Below are 22,676 nucleotides of genomic sequence, written 5' to 3' on the forward strand. Positions count from 1 at the left end.
AGGGCCTCGGATTAGTTTCTTGTTCCAGGTCTTTCAGTTTAAATATTAAAATGGTTATAAATTGCATTTTTATAGCATTAGATGGGGAGAAGTTGTAGCAAGAATCTTTTAAGACTTGCCTAAGGTACATAATGGCCCAGGTCAGGGGCCAGAAACATGCACATTTCATGCATTTAAAAAACTTGGTTTAAACATTTTTTTCTAACTAAAACTGACATTCACATAGAAACCTGAATATTTTCCTAGGAAAAAAGTGCTAAGTAAAACCCTTGCTCTTCATAAAGGTGTGAGTGGCAAGGTGCATAGGAGAGAAATGAGTGGAATTGAACATTTTTCTATAGAGATGAGTATGATCTATAGCTCTTTATTTTTAGGAGCTTGGGGCCAAAGTGCTGGCTTGGAGAGTTGTGAGTTACAGAGGGCCTAGAAAGTGAAGTGTAATTCAGAATGGATTAAACCTTCAGGAAGGGAAGAAGTGTTAACTACCAGTGCCCTCCCTCAGGGTTGATGTTGGGGAGAAGGGAAGCTCTAATTTACAGCAGGAGTTTGAGACTTTTGATTCAGTGTATCCGTGGTGTCATAACTTTTCCAGCCAACACTGCCCATTTTTTGGATTGTGCTAATACTGTAAGACAATCTCTCCAGTGCAGCTGAAATTGTGGAAGATTTGCACAGCTGCAACCACTTCTCCCAGTAGACTTTCCATCTTTGGGGGTCTCATAAGGGTATGTACCAGCTCCTCAATTAATCTGGTCCATTGGGAGTGAGAACTGTGTCCTCTTTGTGACAGAAATGAAGATTCCAAGATTGTGACTTGATCTGTGCATCACTCTGAAGCTTATAATGTCTATGGAATCAGTTCGAAGTGATGGAAACAGCTACAAGCATGGTGGAGAATTATTTTTGTTTAGAATATCACTAAGTTCAGTCATCACTGGCATGTGTGATCTGTTACCACCCAGTTTTCGAATTCTCAGCCATTTTTAGATTTATGAATCACACCAATGTGACAGCATAGGCTTTCAGCAACTGATGTTGATGTAATATACCAGGGGTAGGCAACCTCCAGCACGCGGCTCGCCAGGATAAGCACCCTGGTGGGCCGGGCCAGTTTGTTTATCTACCGCGTCGGTAGGTTCAGCTGATCACAGCTCCCGCTGGCCGCAGTTCACCGTCGCAGGCCAATGGAGGTGGTGGAAAGTGGCGAGGGATGTGCTGGCCGCAGCTTCCCGCCACCCCCATTGGCCTTGGACGGCGAACCGCGGCCAGTGGGAGCCGCAATCGGCTGAACCTGCCAACGCAGCAGATAAACAAACTGGCCCAGCCCCTGTAATATACATAGACTTCTATAAAGCATTTGGCTTGATACCACACAACGTCTTGATTAAGAAACTAGAACAATACAAAATCAGCATGGTACATGTTAAATGGATTAAAAACTGGCTAACTTAGGCCACGTCTACACTACGCGATAATATTGAATTAGCTAAAATCGGTTTCATAAAACTTATATTATAAATTCAATTTCACACGGGCACACTAGGCACAGTAATTCGGCGTTGTGCGTCCATGGTCCGAGAGTAGCGGTCGATTTCGAAGCTTTGCATTGTGCGGTAGCTATTTCCATGCTATCCCTAGTTTCCCGCAGTTCCCTCGCCCGCTTGCATTCTGGGATTTGAATCTTGTCGCGGTGTGCTGGTAATGTCGTGCCAGTCTTCCTTGCTCGGAAAAAGGTCTGACAATCCTTGGCGCCTTTTTCCCTGGATTGCCCTGGCAGATGCCATGCACGGCACACTGGAGCCCGTCAGCTTTTTTTTTTTTTCCCGGCACGTATGTTACTGAATGCGCTGTGACAGCAGGCGGTCACCCACGCCGCATACTCCAGCGACAGCACTATTCATTGGCTCTTGCATGATAGCAGAGATGCTGTTACCAGTCATTCGATGTACCGTTCTACTCCGGAGTCAAACTTGGGGGAATGATGCATGACGATTATCTCATCCCCCTGGTCTGTTGCTGTCTATCGCTTTCCTGCTATTGGAGTTGCCCCTGCTTGAGATCGCGCCAGGGGGCACAAAAGCAAACTGGTTAATGAACTCCCCGGTCAATCCCTACTTACTTTATGTGTTTTCGTAAGAAGCTAAGTTATCTCTCGCTAAGTAATGGGCACGATTTCCTGAGGATCTCGTACTCAGCAGCACAGTGGCTCCTGTGTCTCCCATATTGCACGGGGTGTCCTCCTGCAACACCCACCCGTTGCTTCCCTCCTCCGCCAACCTGCTCGGGTCACCGTCGCAGTGTCCCCCCCCCCCCTTTTGTGTCGTGAAGTTATAAGAATGCAGGAATAAGAAACAGAGATTGTTAGGAGATATAAATGAGGGGGAGGCAGCTCCTGGGGCTATGACATCGAGGCAGGGGACAAAAGCGGTGCGGAGAGAGGAGCCCAGCATGCTCTGCTGCTTGACACGCAGGCCAGTACAGAAATCTTTTCTTTACACAGGAAGGGGGGGCTGATTGAAGCTCAGCCCCCAGTTGCTATGATGAAGAGGTTAACTGTAGCGTTCTGTCCTATCTACTGGGAGATGACAGGAATCATTCCTGTTTCTACCCAGGCGCCCCCCATATTCAGTTAAAAACGCATTGGAGCATCAGTGGTTCATGAGGACAGTTACCAGTCCTACTGCCACCGTCTGCCACGGAGGAGGGAGAGGAGAGAATACTGCTTCTCACTGCTGCAGCATTTGCGTCTACCAGCAGCATTCATAACATAGAGGGTGACATTGAAAGAAGTCAAGAAATGATTCTTTCCCTTTTCTTTCACGTGGTGGCGGGGGAAAGAAACTGAGGGCTATTCCCTGAACCATGCCAGACCTGTGTTGAACCATACGACATTGGGAGCTCGTCAGAATGCAAATCTTTTCAGAGACTGCTGTGGACTGTGGGATAGTGGAGTCCTCAGTACCCCCTCCTCCATGAGCGTCCATTTGAGTCTCTGGCTCCCGTTTCGCTGGTCCACAGCACTGTGTGCCTGGAGATTTTTGTCGACGCATTTGGTATTTCATGTTCTGTAACGGAGCTCTGAGTAACAGATTGTCATCCATTACGCGATCAGAATCCAGTATCTCCCGTCGGTCCATGTGGCTCTTTTTGGATTTGGGATGCCATCGCCAGCCTGTTGCTGATCAGAGCTCCACGCCTGGGCAAACAGGAAATGTAATTCAAAAGTTCGCGGGGCTTTTCCTGTTTACCTGCCCGCTGCATCCGAGTTCAGATTGCTGTCCAGAGCGGTCAGTGGTGCACTGTGGGATACTGCCTGGAGGCCAATAAAGTCGATTTCCGTCCACACTAACCCTAATCCGATATGTTTATATCGATTTTAGCGCTACTCCTCTCATCTGGGAGGAGTACAGAGTGTTGTAGTGTGGACGGGTACAGCGTTAAATCGATTTAACGCTGTTTAAATCGATTTAAACGCGTAGTGTAGACCAGGCCTTAGTCTCAAAATGTAATTGGAAATGGGTAATCATCATTGAATGGTTGTTTTTCTAGTGGGGTCCCGCTGGGATCAGTTCTTGGCCCTATTGTACTTAATACATTTTCAGTGACATAGAAGAAAATATAAAATCGTTACTGATGAGACTTGCAGATGACACACAGATTATGGGAGTGGTAAATAACAAAGAGGACATGTCAGATACCAAGCGATGGGGATCACTTTGTAAATGGAGCTCAATCAAACTATGCATTTCAATAGGACAAAATGTAAGTTTATACGTGTAGGAATAAAGAGGTAGGCTATCTTTATAGGATTGAGGACAGTATTCTGGAAAGCAGTGACTTTGAAAAAGACTTAAGGTCACAGTAGATAATCAACTGAACATGACCTCTGTTACTCCTGGGGGAATTCTGCACCTGCACAGATTTCTTTGCTTCTCCACAGTAAAATGACTTTCTGACAGGGAAGCAAAGGGAAGCTGCAAGAGCAGTCATGCACCACTCCCTAGCTGCACAGATACTTTGTTTCAGGCAGTCAGCAGAGAGGTAAATCACCACAGGGCTGGGGACACCCCAGCCAGTGGCTCCTACCCTGAGCTGGGATCAACTGCTATTTCCAGCTAGGTTGGAGGTAGGAGAGGATGAAGTTTTATAAGTGCACTCTCTATGCCATTATCTAAATCATTGATTAAGATATTGAATAGAACTGAATCCGGAAACCAATCCCTGCAGGACACCACTCATTCTGCCCTTCCAGCATGGCTGTGAACCACTGACAACTACTCTTTGGGAATGATTTTTCAACCAGTTATGCACCACCTTAAATTACCTCCCTCTAGGTTGTATTTCCCTAGTTTGTTTATGAGGTCATGTGAGACAGTATAAAAAACCTTCCTAAAGTCAAGATATACCACATCTACCGCTTCCCCCCTAATCCACAAGGCTTGTTACCCTGTCTAAGAAAACTATCAAATTGGTTTGACGTGATTTGTTCTTGACAAATCCATGCTGACTGTTATTTATCACCTTATTATCTTCTAGGTGTTTGCAAATTGATTGCTCAGTTATTTGCTCCATTATCTTTCTGGGTACAGAAGTTAAGCTGACTGGTCTGTAATTCCCTGGGTTGTCCTTATTTCTCTTTTTATAGATGGGAACTATATTTGCCCTTTTCCAGTCTTCTGGAATAACTGCTATCATTATATTTACTTAGCTATCATTCCATTTAGAAAGTTTTCCTTAATATGGAACCTAAATCTCCCTTGCTGCAGATTAACCCCTTTGCTCCTTGTCCTTTCAATGGATATGGAGATTTGATCACCATTCTCTTTATAAAAGCCCTTTCCCTATTTGAAGACTGTAAGTTTCCCCCTCAGTTCTTGTCTCAACACTAAACGTGCCCGGTTTTTAACTTTTCCTCATAGGTTAGACTTTCTAAATCTTTTATCATTTCTGTTCTTCTCTGGACTCTTTCCAGTTTGTCCACGTGTTTCCTAAAATGTGGCACCCAGAATTGGATACAGTTCTCCAACTGAGGCCTCCCCAGTGCCAAGTAGAGTGGAACAATTTCGTCATATGTCTTACACATAATACTGTTTTTAATACACCCCAGAGTAATATTAGCCTTTTTTGCAGCTGCATCACATGGTTGGTTCATATCAGTTAGTGATTCACTATAACACCTAGATCCTTTTAGCAGTACTACTGGCCAACCAGTTAGGCTCCATTTTGTATTTGCGCATTTGATTTTTTCCTTCCTACATGTAACAATCTGCACTTGTCTACTGAATTTCATCTTGTTGATTTTTAGACCAATTCTCCAATTTATTAAGGTCCTTTAGAGTTAGAATCTTGTTCTCCAAAGTACTTGCAATGCCTCCCAGGTTGATGTCATCCGCAAATTTTATAAGCATACTCTTCACTCCATTATCAAAGCCATAAATGGAAATATTGAATAGTACTTGACCCAGGACCTGCAGGACCCCACTAGATATGCCCTCCCAGTTTGCCAGTGGAACCATTGATAACTACTCTGAGTACAATCTTTCTAACAGTGGTTTACCCACTTTGTAATAATTCCACCTAGACTACATTTTGCTGGTTTCCTCAGAGATTGTCATGTTTGGACTCTGTCAGAATCTTTACTAAAATCAAGATGTATTACCTGGACTGCTTCTCCCCATCCACTAGGCCTGTAATCCTGTGGGTTGTTTTAACACTTACAGGGGACCAGATTAGGTAGTCACGCTGGTGCCGTCTCACCTTAAAATATATTCTAAGTATAGATCATCTTTTCAGAGTGGTTACCTTGTGGATCTGCCTCATCTCTTTTAGTCATCATGTAACTTCCTTGTGCCTGCCATAATAATTCCCTGTATGGAGACATTTGATATTTGGAAGGCATTTAATGAAGGGTGTTGCTTTGTCATTTTTTAAATGTTAGTTGGTCTTTTTTGCTCTTCATTTGATATTCCCCTCATATCTATTGTATTTCTCTCTCCTGGCTATTACTTCTCTTATTTAGTTTCCTTCTCCCCTGGACTGACTGTCCAAGCTATCTGGTCCTCTCTTCCCTCTGTTCCACTGGATAGTCTGTTCGGCTGTTTCAGTCCCTTTTTTCTCCACTCCTACTGTTGTTTGGCAGCTCCAGTCCCATTGCTGGCTCTGTTCCATGCGGCTGACTCCTGTTTCCTCTCTTCTGTAGTATCAGTTCTTTGTAAAAGCCGCTAGGGTGGCTTCTTGTTTTCAGTTACTTTTGAACACCCGTAGAAGCACCTGAAAACAAGGAGCACTAGTGCCAGCCAGCTTGCTGCAGAACACTGGCATGTGTTCTGAGGACCACAGTCTGAGAACTGCTGCACTACATTAAGGAATGGTTTGAGCTTTTTTTTTTTTTTTTTTAAAAAAAGCTAAATTTAATATGCTTTCAGCCAAATTATGATCTGTAGTATTTATTGCACATTCAAATCTAAGCATCAAGTCTTTCGTTACAAAGATAACGTCAAAAGCCTTAGAAACTGTGACACTAATTAGGAGGAAGCTATACCTTATGATGGCAGAGTTCAAAACATCAGGTTGCCTCTTTTATATTTTTATCTTTATGATCAGTGTACAGTAAAATGTCTGGCAGAGATGGGAATACACCCAGGATTGTCTACTTTTGCCTGCTGCAGATTTTATCCACTCATCTGTCAGAAGCTGCTCCTGCAGTGTTGTCAACTTCTGCAATTTTATCACAAGTTTAATATATTTGGTGGTTTTTATTTTGCTGGAGTCATGTAATAAGATGATGACCTCCAGTTTTTTTTTTAATTTCTAGCACTTATTATTGCTTGAAAACATAAACCTTAAAGACTCAAAAGCCAGCAGATAATAAGTAAGAAAATAATAAAGTTATTGGTTTTAAGTTTTATGAATTCAAGCCACTTGTGATATTTGAACACATAGCACTAACAATACTGCTCCTCCCACTTGTTTTCAAGTAGATGCCCCTCAGGTGTAAGACAGTGCCCCTCACTCTACAAGTCTGTCTTACTAAGAATGTAAGATCCTAATCTTGTGCAAAGATTGTAACATGATTCAAACCTACAGCAATACTGCGGCAAATGCACTTGTCCATGCAGGAAGACAGGCAGGAAATCAGTTGCCACATTTCTCGAAATGTTTTCTTTCAACATGCAATGTTCAGCCAGCGATTACTTCTTTTTTTTTTTTTTTTGGTTAATCTTTTATACTCTGCAGGGTAGAGTGGAAAACCTATTTGCTTTTGGAATCTGGCTTTTTGAAAAGTTTCATGAATGGTCTTGAGGTGCTAATGGACATATCCTATGTTCCCTCTGCAGATATATTTACTACAATAAAAAAAAAACATTCCGTGTTATTATCTGATTGGATTTCTAATGATTGAACGTTTTGGAAGGCATCTTTTGCTAATGGATTGAAGGTCAAATACGTTTGATAGCCAAGGGCAAAAGATAATTAAACCAGTGTATTAGAATATGCATTAACTAGAGATGTGGCCCCAGCTAAAAAAGTTAAACTTCAGATTTCAAACCTTCCCCAGAAAGTTCAGAGGTTGAGATCTGGAGGTTTGCTTCCTATGCATCGTTAATGCAAACCTATAGGAAAAATACTTAATAACTTTTCTGTTAATATGTCGGAGGCCTAGTTTTGGAATCAAAAATCTTTTTGTTTGGGCCTTATTAGTTTTAAAACATATTTTGTTCAAATAAGTTCATTTTTAGTTTGAATGGATAGCTCATAAATAGGAAATCAGGAAGTAAGCACTTAACTACAGGAGATATAGGGGTCCCTTCCAAAGAACCAAGCATGCTCTTTCTAAGTTACTTTACCTTTGTTCTTTCTATATTTTTGTTCATTGTCCCAGATGTCAGTTACCAATAACGGCTATTAATGTTACATTGCTTGCTCAGCAATGCAATTTCCTTTAAGCTTTCCTTTCAAGGAAGTGAAACTACTTCACTGTAATTTTTGCACTTTGAGTTGCCAAAGTGAAATGGAGCAATTCATGCTGAAAAGAAAGGTCGTTCAGAAAAAAATGCTTTTATGAGATTGTCACAGAGAGAGGATGAAAAAACTTTAAATCTGTATCAGATTCTTATGCTATTTGAGGGGAGTATATTAGGTTACTGTGATAAAGTGTTAGTGTTAAATTTAATTAACAAGCCACCAGTCCAGTCTTCGCCTCATACACATATACCTGAAATGTGACTTTGGCATCACCATCTCAGTAAAAGCTGTAATTCTACTTGTTGATGAACAGTAAGTAAAATTTTAACTTTCTCAAGGGAAATTTTGTCTTTACTTTGAAGACTGATTCCTCTTAGTGCTTAAACTCAGTTTTATTTGAGTACTTGCTTTGTAAATAAATTGCATTTTAATTCTTCAGTTCTTTTTCTGGTATTGATAACAGAAGAGAGAAACAGAAATAAATGTTCATAATATAGTCCAACTGGGTTTTAGAATAACTTTTTTTTTTTTTTTTTTTTTTTTTTTTTTAAGCTACAGAGTTTATATTTGACAGCCGGATCAAAACTTGTGGAATGATGACAAATTAAAGAAATGAAAGTTGACTTGTGCTCTAACAGCACTAACGTAGATGTATAGAAAGTAGTACAAGTGACATAGCCCCAGCATTTTAATAACATATAGGGCAACCATTCAGAATCTGACATTCATATGCAGGCGAGAACTATTTATTTGTTAACACCACCATAATCATATGTTTAAGTCTGGGTCTTTTTGTTTTTTAAGAAAGTCAAATGTTCAATTATGACTGATGACTTTGTTTTAGAAAAGCTCTCTTTGTGGGGTTTTGGAGTGTCAAAACCATTATGACTGGGTTTGTAGAGTAGGAAATAGAGGCTGATTTGAGGAGGGGTGCTTGCTAGTAGCAAGTTCTGTAAGTCATATTGAGGTATTAGTTGTGATGTAGTTTGAAGTTAAGGCAAGGTTGGCTATAGCATCTGGATAAATGCCCTTTTTAGCATTTGTATAAATCCAAAGAGGAAAATAATGAAATACGTTTTTGGTTTTGCTTTTGCATTCCTGAAGAGTTGGAAAGGTACTTTGTAAGCCGCCATAGTGCTCCTATCAAAGCAGAAGAAATCTGTATAAATTTGTGGAACATCAGAAATCATTGAGATCTGTGACCTTAACAAATAAAGCCAGGGTAGGACAATATTCCTGGTTTGGTGAGAAGGAGATCAAGGAGCATTTAGGAAACATAGGGGATGTGGTTTTAATTATTTTTGTTGTAGTAAAGTGGCAATCATAATTCAAAGGAAGCTCATCTTTACTAGATAAAAATAGATCTCTACTATCCTAAGCACTGGTTAGTGGCTTTTCATACTTGATGATTTCTAAAATATGTTGATTGTTTTTATTTAAATAGTAACGCAAATTTAGTATTAAATTTTAAAAATACAAAAACTGTTGAGACAAGTATTTTTCACTTTTCTGATTGGCTAGTTATGATCCTTAGCTGCTTCTCAGACCCATATGGTTTAGAAAAGCCTGTTTGTCTTGTGAGCTTGATTACTGCTCCCGAAATAGCTAACAATGAGTTCTTTGGTGCTTCAGTATCCTCATCTGTTAAGAACTAGCTCTTTAAAAAGATATACTCAAATGATCTAAGATTTTTAATTAACTGTGCAGAATGTGGTTACTTTTTCATTAAGTGGGCTGGAAGCTTTCCAAATCCTAGAATGGGATTCTGTTGTGATTTCTCAAAGATGCCATGAAGGACGAAATATAGTTTTATAGTTTAACAACTGCCCCTTTGAACAAATACCCTTTATATGTGCTGGCAACGTGTATCTGAACATATACATGGCTAGTAGGAAACTTTCTCTTCCAAATGCAGAGCTTCGCCCATGGGCATCTGCAGAATATGCTTTCATCTTATTTAAAAAAAAAAAAAATCTAGTCCTGTGTTTGCAAAGAAAACCTTCCATATGTGAAATGAATGTAAACAGATGAAGCGTTTCCTTTCAGACAGCCTAAAACTACTGGGGGGTGCAGCCAGAAGCCAATTCGTGTCCCAGCAAAATCTGTATTGCTGTGTTCACACACGTTTATTCGCTTTATCTAGGCCTTTATGTTCATCCATTTTGGTTGAGTTTCACTTAGTTTTTTGTGTTCATTCAAACCCAAAACAAACTCAGTAAATGCAAACCTACACAAATCATACCAAGAGCCACAGGTAATCTGTGAACCAAAACTGCAGTTTTCACACATTGATGATTAATTCCATTACTTTTGAAGGAATATAGTATGCCAACTGTAAAATAAATGGATATGGGCAGGAAAATATTCTTTAACACACTGTCAGTAATGTGCCTGTAATGATCTAGTGATTGTATTCTGTTTTTTTCCAGTGGCCACGGATATCTTCAATTCCAAAAACTTGGCCATTCAGGCCCAGAAGAAGATCCTTGGCAAAATGGTATCCAAATCAATAGCGACTACCTTGATAGACGACACCAGCAGTGATGTTTTAGATGAGCTCTACAGAGTGACAAGGGAATACACTCAAAACAAGAAAGAAGCAGAAAAGATCATTAAAAATCTCATCAAAACCGTCATCAAATTGGCAATCCTCTACAGGAATAACCAGTTTAATCAGGAAGAAATAGCACTGATGGAGAAGTTTAAGAAGAAGGTTCATCAGCTGGCTAAAACCGTGGTCAGTTTCCATCAGGTGGATTATACCTTTGACAGGATTTTTTTGTCCAAACTGTTGAATGATTGTAGAGAGATACTTCATCAAATCATCCAACGCCACCTAACTTCAAAATCACATGGACGTGTCAACAATGTGTTTGATCATTTCTCTGATTGTGAATTTTTGGCTGCCTTATACAATCCCTTCGGACCTTATAAGCCCCACTTGCAGAAACTCTGTGATGGTGTCAACAAAATGCTAGATGAGGGAAACATATAAGAACTCGCATTAAAGTTGACTCCTTGTGTATAATTTGTAGAAGGAACACTGCTGATTTATGAAGGAATAAGGGACCATACAAAAGTAGTTGTTTTTTTTTTTTAATATAACATGCTTCAGAAAAATCTTTACCAAACTGAGTATTGTGAGCCATCTATTGCTATTCCCAGTCCACCTGGAACAAAGACTTGGAACAATACTGCTTTAGTGTGCTTTGCCCAAGGAAACAGCTAGATAAAGGTTGTGAAATGAAGCTGCTCAAGTAGAGGAAGACTCGTGTGAAGTAGATGATAAAATGAAATTATATGTAGTCAGACAATCCAGCTATGTAATTCTACATTTAGAGTAATATTTATAAATCATCAAAAGGCTATTTTTTGTATCAGACTAGCATGGTGATGGTACTTTCTGTAATTTCTTTAACTCACATGTTAAAAAGAAAGAATATATATTTGATGCATTTATATTCACATGTGCTCTATGTATATGTGTAGATAACAGCTTCCTTGTGCTGCCTTTATGAACAGTTCAGTTTTACAGTTGTCATATCCCTGATACTTTTGTGCAGCATTTGAACTGCATTGTTAATCTGCAGTCCAGTAATAAAAATCAGTTATGTTTGAAAACCTACCCAGGGACCCTTGCAGATCAACTCTGATGCCTGTTAAGTTTGATTTTTTCAGGAACAGTAAACTACAATAATTCAGCCTGGCTTGGAAAATGCATACTACAGGCTGAATAGTGTGTGGTAAAGGAAAGCACCTGTGATATATAATTCTGTTTCAGAATTTTAAAACTCCATGTGCAATTAAAAGATAAAATGCAGTGAGTGAACTAAGAACACTCATTAATTAACATGGGAGTCCTGCTACTATAGCCATCCTCTTCTGAAAATGTAAGGGTTGATGTATTTCTGCACATTAAGATAACATATATGGTAATGTGAATTTAAATAACATAAGCATCTGAAGGCTAAATAAATTCCACAGCAGTTTGCTTTGTATATAGTGAGCTTATGTTGTTGGGTTGCATATAGTAACAACTGTTTCACAAATAAAGAACAGGCATTTACAATACCACAGATTAAATCAGAAAATGTTATCTAGTTCTTTTCACTGGTACAAAAAATGTGACTCTCCAAACACTGTAATGTGCTAAAACATTTCAAACACCTGAGGAATTTTTGTGTGGAAGCTTATAAAGAATTTTGCAATGTATTTACTTGCCAAGTTTTTTTGCTGTTTTGATATGTCTATTTTATGAGTAAACCAAAGAATGTTTGCACTCCACACTTTGCATTTTTTTTCTGTTTGTCTATTAAATTAGAAAAAGTAAACTAGGGAAGCGGAATGCAATCTCTGATATGTGCCTCACCATTACGATTGAATTATTTCCTTTCTAAAATGGAAGGAGAGTTCAGTCTTCATGCCCATTCACTCACTGGACTCATAGTATGCCAAGAAGGGTGCCCAATGTGACTTTGTGACAGGGACACATAGGTAAGAATACCAAATTACTTTATATAGGCCACCAACATCCAGCAGATGGTGAAGGGTTAAGATCAGTACCAGCTTGGGCCAATTAGAAACTGATACATTAATAATTCTCAGTTTCTAAGAGCTGGAGAACTACTTTGTCATCAGATAGTGTCTCAGAGAGCCAAAAAATAACCATCTTCATTTTGCATTTTGTGCATAATCGGTGACTTATTGGTGATGGAATGTCATGAGGAAACCCTGATTATTTTGTGACTTTGCAGCGCCATGTTTTTCATTTCTCCACATCAGACTGCTCGGGTGGGAAGGGAAGGATATTTCTTCTCTTTCCCTCCACTTTCTCTCCAACTGATGAGAGAGGGAAGGTTCCTGAGGGCTAGAAATATGGTTCAATATCACAGATGGACTCCATATTGCACTACTAATCCACTGAGTCATCCACTCTTCCTGTATAAAACAGCATCAGTGAGTGAATTTGAACTCTCTTTGAAAGGAAGATGTGATATAGCACTGTTTAGAACCACGCCTATAATCTGTACATTTGCTGCATAAGCTTCCACATCTGCGCTTCAGTCAAGACCTGAAACATTTTGGCTAGTCAAATTCTAGGTTTCCCCTGAGGAAATGTGGACAAATGTCCACGATCTAGGCAACTATAATACAGTCAAGATTTATTTAACCAAATTTCCAGAGGTGAAGTCCAGTAATCCATTGAATCATCTAGCCACATACTTGCATCTTAAAATAGATTAAACTGATTATAAAACTAATTACTAGAAACTTGCCAGATATCAGAAATCCTCTCTAGTCTGTAACTTTGACACATTCTTCTAGAGCATAGTAAGAATAGCTGTCACCCAGCATTCTTGTTTTACTACAAAGAAGTCAATTTTATGACAGTGATGGAAGGCACTTCGATTATAGATTTTCAAAGATGTAGTTTTATAGGTAAAGTGAAATGGTAGTTAAAGTGAGCTATATAATTCTACAGTGTCACTTTTCACTGTGTAAAATCTAATTCAGTGCCTGTTAATCATCATAAGTTTGAAATTAAATTGGCTTTTAATTTCTCTGCCATGTCAACAGAATGTCTTTGCCTGTGAATTTTTTTATTCATAGCCATTAAACATAATAAAAATATCACTTATAATATATTAAATATTTAAGTGTTATATCAAATTAGCATGCTGTACCTATCTCAGTTTGAAAATTAAAGTAAGGTGAAGCTGTATAGTTGTCCTAAATTACTGATAAAATATAATGTTCATTATTTACTGAGGATGCACTGAATCTGACACATTATAATTTTAATAGGAGAAACATAGAACAAATTGCTGGTACAGTAAAATTCAGCTTCTCAGTGAACAAAATTGGTGGATTTTACTGTGGAATTAAAAAAACAAACCCTCAATATTTTATGAGAAAGACAAGCTAGGTGAGAGAGTATCTTTTATTGGACCAATTTCTGATGGTAGAAAGGACAGGCTTTCAGGCTACACAGAGCTCCTTCTCAGGTCTGGAGAAGGTAACCAGAGTGCCCAGCTAAATACAAGGTGGAAAAATTAAGCATAAGGGGCTCACATGTGCTGTAGGAGTCCACTTGAAATTAAGTGGGCAACCAAGTGTTAGCAGGCAGCAGGATGTGATACAAATTTTGTAATGAGCCATAAAACCAGTATCGCTGTTAAATCCATGGTATTTTATGTTTGTTTTGTACACTTGAGTGCTCAATCATCTGGATGCATAATGTATTTACTATTGTTTGGTTGATTGACCATAGCACTTGGTGTCATCAAAACTCATGTAACCTGTGATGTGCTATATTGGCTTTTGGAGAAGTTGACAGGTGATAATTGAGGCCTTGTATATAATGTAATGAAATATTTATCAAACATTATTCAGCTTAGTTGCACAAACTTAGTTGTACAGGTGATGCAATGTCTGCTTGTATTAGATCAGCTTGTATCCTGCTCCAATATTTATTTGATGATCTTAGCTATCCTCATCGAGTGTGTGTGTGTGTGTGTGTGTGTGTGTGTGTAGATATACAGTCACAGAGAAAAAAAATCAAATAATCAGCAAGCATTTTTACCCCTATCATTGCCGCCTTTAACCAACTTAAACTCCCTTCAGATTGTCCTACACTTAAAGGGTATAAAGATGGATGACAACCCTGTTGTTTCCTGTGGCTGTTATCAGCAAACAACCAAATCAGGTCTTCTGCAGGGAGTATTCCTTCCCTTTTCTAAAACTAAGATGACAGGGAAATATGGGAATGAGCATATCCCCATTTGCCTCTCTTACCTGACTCCAATAAAAATCCTTCAGAGTTTAATCACCAATCTGAGAAAAGATACACATTTTTGGCTCCAGTCAGCCGTCAGTTGTCTTCCAGCATTTTGCTGAAACCAGCTTATATAACAATGCTATCTAAAGGTATACTGGAATTCCACATGGAATTACTAGGGTGATTTCTATATGACAGTAGCTAAACTGCCAAACAGTATAGGAACCAATTATATCACAGCCACATTGACAAACCTGTGCAAGGGAGAAAATAGCCATTTTGAGTTATGGAGAGAGTAACAGAGTTAAGAGGAACACATTACTGTCTTCACTCACTGTAAAAGAAACAGCCTCAAATATCCGTTTCCTATTTGTGTCTACATAATTAGAAATCAGATGGTATGATCTACATCTTGATACAGCTGCTACTAGTTTTATATATAATCTATATCCACATATCAGTATATTTGGCATTTACCATGAACTTAATCTGTATATCTGCGACCCTTTTACAAAGAACATGTAATACTTGTATACATTTTCATAGGAACATTTTGACAGGTCAGCCAACTTTCACAATTAAGAGTAAAACATTTGCGTGTTGGATAAAATGGTCTTAACTATGAAAAAGGATTACACTATTTTAACCACAAAGCTTCCATGTGATCTCATTTGCATGCTTTACAAGTAGACACAACTCCTTTTTGGTCCCTTGTGGAAGGGGAGAAATAAATTTCTATAGTAAAAAATTATATATACTATAGCCATTACCTGGAGAGTTCATTGTGGCTACAGAACAGTTGATATGTACAATTCCTTGAGGAAAATTTGTCTATGTTGCATTGCTTCCTTTAAGAATCTCCTCTTTTCCCTAATGTACTAAGGTATAATAAATTATATTCTATTACATCTAACATATGTGCACAACAGAAGAAATTCTATTGCAGCCTCAACATGAATATCCAGAGTAACCAAAACATCATACAAATCACTCTTAACGTGGTTTATTTTCCTCCAAAGTAGAATATAGGAATAGTATCTCCTTATAAATCATATGATAATAGTAGGAGCTAAATCCATTACTATATCAATATGTTCATACCACAAGGCAAAATTTCCTAATATCTAATGACCACAAAGTGCCAAGGTGATCTCTCCACTCTTAGTACTTCAAGTTTTAATAATTACAGCTTCTGCTTTCTGTTTTTAAAACCAATATTTATTGGTAGAACATTCAGAATCAAAGTCAGCTGTTTTATGTGTATATGATGCTACTATACTGATTTATTTTTCATATTATGCATTCAGATTTACCTCACTTGAAAGGATGAAATTGATAAGTCATGTGGAACAAAATGGAGATAGATGTATTAATACAGGTTTCCAAACAAACATCTATTCACTAAGAGGAAAACCTTAAAGAACTCATTCAGAGGTGGCTTTCTGTGCACAAACATTTTTGGGAGAAAGTGGGTAAGTTCAGATCATTTTGTCTTTTAATGGGGTACTTGAGAGTGGAAAGAGCAGATATCATGGAGGTTGGAGGGAAAAGGCATGGGTGGCTGTGAAGTTAAAGTGGGACTCTGAAATTAAGAGGGGGAAGAGAGATTAGAATGACTGTAGATGGCATGAATGGAAACAGGTGTGGGCTAGAACTTGGAAAAGAGAAGGGGAGTCCAAAGGGAGGAGGGCATGAAACAATGAGGACAGGATACAGTGTGTGGAGATGGGGGTTACAAAGGAGGGAATACAGAAATGAATGCAAAGAGTGAACTGCCAAGAGCTTAAAACTAGCTAGGGCTGGCCCAGTCAACCATATCATCTCTTGGGTATTTTCCTTCATTCAGCAGACTTTGCTTAGGTGTGAAGAAGTTTCTTGGTGTGCATAATTCTAGAGGCTTTGAATTAACTGAACTTCTGAGGAGAGGAATTATATCAGTCTGTCACCACTCAGAAGACCTGATCTCTGCTGGTAGCTCTTCAGAACATCCACCTCAGTGGTTCTTATACTTTGATGGTAGTAGCCTTTGTGGAACATTTTGAATTGGCAATCTAATGCCTCATTTGTCATGTGATTACTCTGGCCAGGCACAAATCTGGACAACTCCCAGTGGATGTGGGGTGCTGTTACGTTCAGATAGCATTTTTCCAAAATAGATCAAGCACATAGGGTCTATTCCAGAGTACTCAGGGAACATGGTGTATGTGTATGCTCAACAACCTTACCTCCCTTTCTGACCAGCTGCACCAGGCCTTCTGTTCCTGTCTGGGGATGGCAGTGTATATTTCAGTTTGGAATGATGTTGAAAAATGGGTTGGGGGTCTTCTGGAGAATTTGGTCTACCTTCATTTGGAGATGCTATTTCACTGGTTGTGGTAGACTTGGATCCTAAGTAGAAGGAATCCATTGGCTGTTGCTGATTCAACAGCTAATGTCAGCTGTATGAACTCTTCTAGTTTACACTGCCTTCCCCCAGTGTGGCACTGGCATGGTGTTTTACTGATGCTTTGTTCTGTGCTTGCAATATCTGCTGTTTACTGTACTGGTGAGATTGTATGACACTGGTCTTCCATGGAGAATCCAGATCTACAATCACATGATATCCAGTGTGCCCTTAGCAGCTTGCAATAGGTGAGTGGATTGCAACTGGACTTCCAGATGAAGCACGAACAATTGCAGTGGCCCAACACCAAGAGTCTTGATCTGTACTCAGCTCTAAGGAAAAATGGTTGGATCATCCAGAGATATTGATAAACGTTCACTTGAGGAAAGATGATCTCACTGGTGGGACTAGAATGGGTCTCTTTGTTCAAGTCAAAAGCCATCTCTGCAGCACAGCATTTTATCTTGCAGTTGTTTGAATTTACCTTGAGGGCAGGTATGTTGCAGTACCACAAGGCAACCTGAGATTGAGTAGATAAGAGGAGGAGCAAATAGGGAGAGATTAGTACATTTCAGGGAGAAGGAGCAGGTGCTGTGATCAGACCCGGATATTTCATAAGGGTGCTCTGACGTGCAGGGTGACTGGGCTGATCTGTTGGCTATAAGGACTGACATGTTTCTTACTGATGTGAGACTTCAGATGGAACAGTTTTTAATTACATGGCTAGGTGAGGGGCATGTTCAAGCTTGTGGTGCTCATTCTCTGTGGGAGGAATCCTCTGCATATCAGGACCACAGCTGATCCCAAACAGTACTGGGTTGGGACTGAGATAAACATACAGTGACAATGAGGGGATAGTTCTTTACACCAAATACCAATGAAAGGCAGTTCTTTTTGCCCACTGCATGCCATGGATTGGCCAGGTGTGGGGAAGTGGGAAAATACTTTCTGGTCGGGGATAGGAGCGTTACCTTGTGCAGATTAGTTAAGTGGCTGTTCCTCTCTTTCATTCCTCCCTTCCCAGTTAGAGGAATATATGGGCCACCACCAGGACAGTGGTACATTCCATGTTTCCCTATGTACTCTGGGCTGCAGCTGATCACCATTTGGGGTTGGCAAGGAATTTTTCCTGAAGTGCAGAATTGACCTGCTGCAACTGGGAGTTTCTTTCCTTTAACATGTGGTAAGTAAATGGGGCATAGGGGGTTCCTGAGAAACAGTCAGAGGTCTGCCATGCATTTTGGGGGTGGAGAGTTGTGTACAGTACTGTGTTGTATACACAGGAATTCTTTGCAGTAATCGATCATATCAAGGCTTATGCCAAACTCTAGTACAGGGCCAGGACTGAGAGGGCAATGGGATGTAACAAGTGGTAGGATGGGTGGAGGCTGTTTATATCATTCACAGATTAAAAGTACCAGTATTTCATGGCCCATCTTAAGGAGGCAGTTGTTTGGTTTACCCAGCCAGGGCTCTTGTTGGTTTTTGGAGCTGCTTGTGGCCATAGTTTTGAGGCGGTAATTGCACTGAACTAGGATTGACAGCCAAGAGTTGTTGACATTTTTAATTTTCCATGTATTTATTAAGGTTGCAGCTATTAGTTTAAACCACAACTTGTGTGGAGTGTTTATTTGCTATAACTTGGTGTCAATGCCAATACATACTATATTCTATGGAAATCAGTTTAATGCTTATTTTCTAATCTTTTTACCTCTTATTTTATTACCTGTTTATTTCTTCCTTTTGCCTTTGGTGGCTACAAGGAGCCAAATCAATGGATTTTTATGAAGGGAATGTGTAGGAGAAAAACCAACATCTTCCCTGGATGGAGTGGAATAGCTGTGTTCTGAGAGCAGAAGAGCTATCCTTTCTTCCCACTTTCCTAGCTTTTCTCCATGGAGTATATTTTCAGAATTGAAAAGGAGAACCACACACACAGTTTCTGCTTATTAGATTTGTTCTACTAATTCATTATAACATGCCAGCTCAGCCGTTCTCTAAGCCCCAGATGTGACCCTACGCTTGAGTTTACTGTAAAAGGTGGGTCTCCCACGTAATGGAATTGTGTGCTACCTCATGGCTCTGCTGATTCCCCCAGCGTGACTTTTTCAGTTAATTGATTGGTATGTGCAACTAATGCCAAACATGTTTCTTGCCAAACAGAGGAGATTAGAGAGACCTCCTATGAATGTGGATTGGTGCTAAATGTTTTTTAAGTGTTTGCTTTTGCAATTGGTTAGAACAGTGTACACACTGTGTGTTGCACAATATGCTGTCCCTTGCTATTACATACAGTAAGCTGTTTTCAGGTTCTTTTGGTGACAAACTGAGGATTCAAGAGCTGGCAAAAGTCCTACTTAGTGACCACAATAGGCTCGTAGGTTTAAAAATAAAAGCAAGGAAAGTAATACTGAAATGATTCTCTATTCTCACCTGTCTGAAGGAAAGGGTTGACATCACCAAGGACCTTGCATTATATATTTGAGAGATTCTCTGGTGGTGATTATTTAACCAATGTTAGCACACCCAACTTCAGTGGGTGGAGAAATCTTGAAACCATCTTTCTTTTTTGAGTGCCAGTCCTTATGCGTATTCTAATGTGGGTTCGCATGTGCTTCAATTGCCTGGAGCTAGAGGATTTTGAAAGTAATGTGCATTGGTCCACACGTGTGCCTTGGCTCACCTTGTGCCTCCAACTGAGGAGATAAAGCATGGGGTGGACCAACTGCCTCTCCAATTCCTTCTGATCGCTGCATGGCTCAGGTCAGAACCTCCAACTTCGAAAGCTTCAGCTTTCCTCATCTGTGAATATATATTTAGATATCTGCAAATAGTTCTATATTCTAGAGTTTAGAAGTTTTTATTTGATAGTTTGTGTTTTATAGTTAGTCTCCATGACCTAGGGAGCATCTCCCTGACGCACACATGTACCAGCTTATGTCCAGGACTCCAGGCTTGAAAATTTGTGCTTCCTGCCTGTGATCGTTTTCGGTTAACAATGACCACCAACGCTGCTTGTACATCCTTGGGGAAGCCCACGTTGTGGCAAGATTCAGTATCTTTCATTTGTTGCCCAGTCAAACCCAGAAAGGGTGGGAACTTCACTTTAGGAAGCACCTAATGAAAAAGCCATGAGGCCACAATTGGACCCAGGCTGGGGAACCCCCCATATATCAGTCTGACTCAGCAAGAAGTACACCTCCTGCCATGAGGTCCAAATCAGGAGTGAGGGAATCTGTCCTCACAGATCCCTCAGCAGAGTCTTGTTGGGAGTGCAGGGAGCATTGTCATAAGCATGAGGCTAAGTCTTCCTCTAAATCCACTTCAAAGAAGTTGGATCCAGCCTGGCCTAAACCAAGAAATAGCTCAGCCCAAGAGCACTTAATAGATCCTAAGTCTGAGGCATGATAAGAGAGCTCACAAGTCTAGGGCTCCATCTGCACCAGTTGCGACCTAGAAGCCACAGTGCCTCCGGGACCTCTCAAGCACTAATCCTGGGATCTGCCAGCACGGATGAAGACTACTTGCCAAGAGCATCAGTCACCTACAGTTTCACAGACATAGATTGTGGCACAGACTGTCTCTACTGCAGATCTGGTGGTTTGGGTAGCCAGGACCCCTCTTGCACCAGGAAGGGCCAAGACCTTTGCTCTTCCTGAGGATATATTCACTCTCACAGACCCTGAGTCTCCACTCCTTCAGGTCTTTTCCTTTTGAGGGAGGTCATGACTCCACCAAGAGAGCTGGCTTTTGGGAGGAATTTGTCTCCCATTCCATCTTCAGGCTATGATTTGTCCCCATCAGCACTGTTGGTACCACTGTAGGAATCAGAAGCAGTTTTTTTATGGGGAGATTCTGAACTACTCAATGAATCATTATGCCCTTCTCCTTCAAGAGACACTTTCCTGGTCAGAAGACCTGGGCCAGCCTGGGACCAACTTCCACCTCATCGCCCACTGTGAAACAGTTATACCTCATGTTTTGGGGACTACCCCCCATTTGACCCATCCCACTGACCATAATGGGGGCCATGGGACCAATTCCATCCCACAGAGTCTGTCCAGTCTGTTAAGGAGTCACCTTTTCCCTCCCCTTTGAGGGGACAACCGGAGCTGCCCTGCATCCAACTGAGGATGAGTACATGCCAGATCTAGTGGTTCCACTGGATCCAATGAGACTGCCGCCTTCATCACCAGATCAGGCAGTGACTCTGATGTCTCCATCCCCCTGATGACTATAAGCAACTCCAGAAATTTGGTTGCAGAATTGCAAGGGAGCTGCAGATTCCTCTTGGGGAGGTACAGGATTCTCGATACAAGCTTCTGGACATTCTTCAGTCCTCCAACTCCAGTAGAATAGCACTCCCTGTTAACAAAGCCATTCTGGAGCCAGCTAGAGTGGTCTGGCATACCCCAGCTACCTGTGCCACTGCCCTTAAGAGGGCAGAGGAATGGTACTATGTCATAGCCAATGGGGCGGAATTTCTGTTCTCCCCCCCTGCTCCTAATGATTTAGTGGTCCAGCTTGCTACAGAGAGGTCTAAGCAGCAATAACCCCAGTTTACCCTAACTGATAAAGGAGGGCAATGGTCTCAGCTTATTGTGAAAGAAAGTTTTTTCTTCTTCTAGCCTCCAGTTCAGGATAGTCAATTATCAGCCGCTAATGGCTAAGTATGACTTCCTGAACTATTTGAAATTTGCGGACTTTGACAGTCTCCCATAGCAGGACAGAGCTTGTTTCCAGGCTCTCATATAGGAAGGAAAAATGGTTGCCAGGACCATCTCCAGTCAGCAATGGATGCAGCTGATGCATCTTCCAGGGTAATGGCTACTGCCATCATGATGAGCCGGGAGTTAGGACTTCATGCTTCTGGATTTCCCAGGGAGGTCTAGAATACCACTGGGGACCTTTCCTTTGATGAGACTCATCTGTTTAATCAGAAGATGGATAACCTTACAAACTTTAAAGGACTCCAGGGCCACCCTCTGCTCCTTGGGAATATATTCGCCTGCCCCCAAAAGAAAAATTCTATGGAAAACACTAACCTAGACCTATGGCTCAACAGCTCTTCGACTAGAGACCTTATGTGCCACCCCAGAAGAGGCAGAGAGCTCAAAAGACCCACTTCCCCACATCATCTGCTGTGGGTTCCTCATTCAAATGCCAGCCCTGTTCCAAACATTATTTTTGGCTGGAGTTGAAGAGCTGCAAACCACTGTGTCCAACACCTCCCGACTCCCACGTGTCCTTTGGGGGTTGTCTGGCACTCTTTTTCAACACTGGAGTGCAATAACAATGGACAAATGGATGCTCAGCATCATCCATTCTGACTACACTATAGACTGTGCATCCCTGCCCCCTCCAAACCCTCTTCCTCATCCCTCTTAATGGCCACTTTCATGAGAACATTATCAAACAAGAAATCTCTCCCATAATGAGGAACGATAAGGTGGATTCCTCTTTGGTATCAAAGGAGGCGATTTTACTTTATATAGTTCCTAGGTGCCCCCCTCCCCTCCAAAGGTGATTGGACACACATTCTCAACCTCT

At 40.6% G+C, this 22,676-nt stretch overlaps 1 protein-coding gene across 2 annotated transcripts in view; it reads left to right on the forward strand.

Moving 5' to 3' along the window:
* The window catches only part of TNFAIP8 (TNF alpha induced protein 8), an 89,248-nt gene extending 76,999 nt beyond the window's left edge, over positions 1 to 12,249 (forward strand). For both annotated transcript variants that reach the window (XM_032799675.2, XM_032799672.2), the window contains exon 2: positions 10,395 to 12,249. In XM_032799675.2, the coding sequence (XP_032655566.1) occupies positions 10,395 to 10,960 (566 nt within the window). In that variant the 3' untranslated portion in view covers positions 10,961 to 12,249. The remainder of the gene's footprint in view (positions 1 to 10,394) is intronic.
* Positions 12,250 to 22,676: the final 10,427 nt, after the last annotated feature.

Source organism: Chelonoidis abingdonii, chromosome 6 (assembly GCF_003597395.2).
Source record: "Chelonoidis abingdonii isolate Lonesome George chromosome 6, CheloAbing_2.0, whole genome shotgun sequence".
In the NCBI taxonomy this organism is placed as follows: Eukaryota; Metazoa; Chordata; order Testudines; family Testudinidae; genus Chelonoidis; species Chelonoidis abingdonii.